Consider the following 3,847-nt stretch of genomic DNA (forward strand, 5'->3'; position numbering starts at 1 on the left):
CCAGGCGGGTCTCGAACTCGCGGGCTCAGGCAATCCACTCACCTCAGCCTCCCAAGGTGCTGGGATTACAGGCTGAGCCACCAAGCTCGGCGAATTTTTTTTTTTTTTAATGTATGGTAGAGACGAGGTCCCATAAAGTTACCCCAGTTGGTCTCGAACCCACAGGCTCAGGTAATCCACTTGTCTTGGCCTCTCAAAGTGCTGGGATTACAGGCTGAGCCACCAAGCCCTGCCATTTAAAAAAATTTTGTTGTAGAGACGAGATCTCGCCGCATTGCTCAGGCTGGTCTTGAATCTCTGCATTCAGGCAATCCTCTTGCCTCCGCCTCACAAAGTGCTGGCATTACAGGTGTGAGCCACTGCATCTGGCCATTAACTCAATTTTGAGGTGAGGAAACAGGGATAGAGAGGTTGATAACTTGTCCAGAGTCACAGCTAACAGGCATTGCAGCCAGGATTCACAACCCAACAGTGGTTCCAGAGCCTGTTTTCTGACCTCCACTACAAGTAGATAAACCGAGGCACCAAGAAAAGCAGTAACATGCCTTGGAATTGTCAACACACTTCAACTCGTTTCCTGTATTAGTGGAGTGACCACAAGCACAAGCTCCAGAGACAGTCAACCTGGTTTTGATATCCAGCTTCACCTACTGAGTGCATGGGAAAATGCTGGAAGTTCACTTTCTTTATCTTGTAAAATACTACATACCCAAAGGGTGGTTTGATTTAAAACAAACAACTCAGCCGGGCTGGGTGGCTCAGCCTGTAATCCCAGCGCTTTGGGAGGCTGAGGTGAGTGGATTGCCTGAATCTGCGGGTTCAAGACCTGCCTGGGCAACTTGGTGAGACCTCATCTCTACAGTAAATCAAAAATTAGCCAGACGTGGTAGTGTGTGCCTGTAGTTCCAGCTACTTGGAAGGCTGAGGCAGAAGGAACGCCAGAGCCCAGCAAGTCAAGGCTGCGGTGGCCGGGGGCGTGCCACTGCACTCCAGTCTGGGCGACAGAGTGAGACTCCAACTCAAAAAATAAAAAATAAAATAAAATAAAACAAACAACTCATTTATGTAGAAGTTTAGCACTGTGTCTGGCACACAGAAAGTGATTAATAAATGACAGTGACCCCCCGTCACCCCCAGCCCTGGGTGCTGGTCAACTGCATACAACACAGGAACCCAGTAATTCTGTCCACAGCCCCCACTTGAGATCCTCACCTGGGAGATGCTGACGCCTGTGAGTCTTTCTACACTTTCTGGCAGATGGCTCAGGATGTCCAGTACTTCCCCAGTCACTTTGGCTGCTCCCATGGTCCCACTTCCACTGGACACCAATGTGATCTTATTAGCTGAGGTCAAGGGACCACTGATTTCTTCTGCCACCTGGTAGGTGAGAGACGCCCACTCAGTGCCCATGTTCTGATCACACCCCTCATAAAACAACCTTTAAGATCTTGTCCTACTGATTGGCCTTCCTCACTTTGGTCACTGGCTAATAATTCCCAGCTCCAGTTCTTCCCAACCCTGCTAGTCCCTGGTGCTGGTTCCTCCTCTCCCAGTGCCCACACAACCCCCAGACCTGGGGCAGCTTCTCTAGCAGCATGTCCAGCTGAGCAGCCTCCTGGTACAGCAGGAACGCTTCTGCCTTCTTGGCCATCTGCTCAGCCTCAGCTTGGGCTCGGGCCCCAATGGCAAAGGCCTCGGCTTCCCCACGCATCTGAGGAGGGTTACAGAATGCTCGTTAAGGGATTGTTGGGAATAAAAACAAGAAATTCCAGCTCAAGCAGCAACCCTCACTCCCTCCACAAGCCAAGAGGAGCTACCGCCTAACTCACCCTCACAGACTCTGCATCTGCCTCTGCCTGCATAATCAGCTGGGACCTGGGGACAGAAGAAGAGACACTGATGAGGAGTTCTGGCTCCCAGGAGGAAGACAGTTCCGTAGGAGTCCAGGTGGGGAAGGCCTCAGCTCCCCATCTGGGGACACCCAGGTGGCTAAGGGATTAGGAGAGTCCAGAGAGGGGGCATTTACTTCTCCGCCTCGGCTAGGCGCTCCAGCCTGTATCGCTCAGCTTCTGCTGGCTTCCGTACCCGGGCCTCCAGCTCCTTCTCTCGGCGGGCAATCTCCTGCTCCTGCACTGCCACCTGCTGGGCCCGCTCCACCACCTGCACCTGTACCCGCTGTTCCTCGATCTGCTGTTTAGTCTTGGCCACCTGGGTAGGAGGAGTGCTCAGAGTCAGAGCTGAAGAACAAATGCCCAGGAACCAGACAAAGAAGCCAGGGCTCCAGGGTGGAATATAAAAATGGGAGCAGTTACATTAAGGTGGGTTCCGAATTTGCTCAGTCGGGCTTAGTGAGTCCATCTCCTGTACAGAACCAAGGCATAGTCTGAGGCCGCCTCAGTGTCAGAAATGGAAAGAATCATAGCCTGGTCCCTGTTCTCCCTCAGGCCAGGTGAAGGGTCCCTCTCATGGGCTCCCATCTACTCCATTTTTCCACCAGTGTTGCCCTCTAGAGTGTGAACACTTTGAGGGCACTGAGCACATGGTGGCCATCTGCTACCTCCAGCCACTCAAGTCCATCCAATTCTCTCCATTGTTGCTGCCCTCACCTTCCACTCTAGTCCTGACTGCTACAATAGCTTACTTTTTTTTTTGGAGAAAGTTTTTCACTCTTATCTTTTGCATACAGTACTGATCCAAAAGAAAAAGGTACACAGTGAGAAAGAAGTAAGGCTTCTTCCTCTTTTTTCCAAACCACCCAAATCCCTTTCACCAAAGCAACCACTGTGACCAATTTCTGGTGTATCCTCCTAGGATACTCTAAACATCTACATGGATATGTGTATGCACAGAATTCCTCTTAATCAGGCAGATTTCATTTTCTTTTCTTTTTTTTGAGTTGGAGTCTCACTCTGTCACCCAGATTAGAGTACAGTGGCATGCTCCCAGCCACCGCAACCTTGACCTACTGGGCTCCAGCGATCCTTCTGCCTCAGCCTTCCAAGTAGCTGGAACTACAGGCACGCACTACCATGTCCGATTAATTTTTTTATTTATTGTAGAGATGAGGTCTCACCAAGTTGCTCAGGCAAGTCTCAAACCTGTGGGCTCAGGCAATCCACTCACCTCAGCCTCCCAAAGCACGGGATTACAGGCTGAGCCACCAAGCCCAGCTGGGATTTTATTTTCTTATTCCTTGCATATGGGATCAGATAGCTCTTGTCAAGATGTCGGTGAGGAGAGGTGTCAGGCGAGGAACACTTTATTGTTCCACTGCTCAGACGCAGTCATGCACCATCATCCTTGTAGTGCTGATCAATACAAGTGATGGTTCCCCTGCCTTCTACTGGGCTCATCTGTTCACTCCAGAGAAGGGTGGCTCTGCATATGTCACGCTATGCTATCGGTGACCCTAAATTGTCAAACATGCACTAAACTGGACTAGTTACCCTCTACACTGGTGTGCGGGATCACCTCTCTCCAGTGTCCTGTAACTAACCATTTGTTTCTTTCTCTCTCTTTTAAGCTCATTTTTTAGTGAAACTCATCCTCAGAAGGAATATGAAAATAATTTTTTTTCCTCTTGGTTTCTCTGGGAAGTTTTTATTCTATGCATTTACCTGAATGACAATTAAGCTGAGTACAGGCTGCTATGCAGGGATTAACTTTCCATCATAATTTTTTTTTAAGTTGGAGTTTCACTGTGTGACTCAGGCTAGAGTACAGTGGCACACTCATGGCCATTGCAGCCTCAACCTGCTGGACTCAGGTGATCCTTCCACTTCAGCCTTCCAAGTAGCTGGAACTACAGACATGTGCCACCAAGCCCAACTAATTTTTTTTTTTTTTT

General features: G+C 49.6%; 1 protein-coding gene across 2 annotated transcripts in view; it reads right to left on the reverse strand.

Moving 5' to 3' along the window:
* The window catches only part of FLOT1 (flotillin 1), a 15,755-nt gene that overhangs the window by 2,126 nt on the left and 9,782 nt on the right, over positions 1 to 3,847 (reverse strand). For both annotated transcript variants that reach the window (XM_021712838.1, XM_008058952.1), the window contains 4 exons: positions 2,027 to 2,208; positions 1,830 to 1,875; positions 1,574 to 1,711; positions 1,213 to 1,377 (listed from right to left, as the gene is read on the reverse strand). In XM_021712838.1, the coding sequence (XP_021568513.1) occupies positions 1,213 to 1,377; positions 1,574 to 1,711; positions 1,830 to 1,875; positions 2,027 to 2,208 (531 nt within the window). The remainder of the gene's footprint in view (positions 1 to 1,212; positions 1,378 to 1,573; positions 1,712 to 1,829; positions 1,876 to 2,026; positions 2,209 to 3,847) is intronic.

The sequence above is a fragment of the Carlito syrichta genome, unplaced genomic scaffold (assembly GCF_000164805.1).
Source record: "Carlito syrichta isolate Samal-C Ts95f unplaced genomic scaffold, Tarsius_syrichta-2.0.1 Scaffold303666, whole genome shotgun sequence".
NCBI classification, from domain to species: Eukaryota; Metazoa; Chordata; class Mammalia; order Primates; family Tarsiidae; genus Carlito; species Carlito syrichta.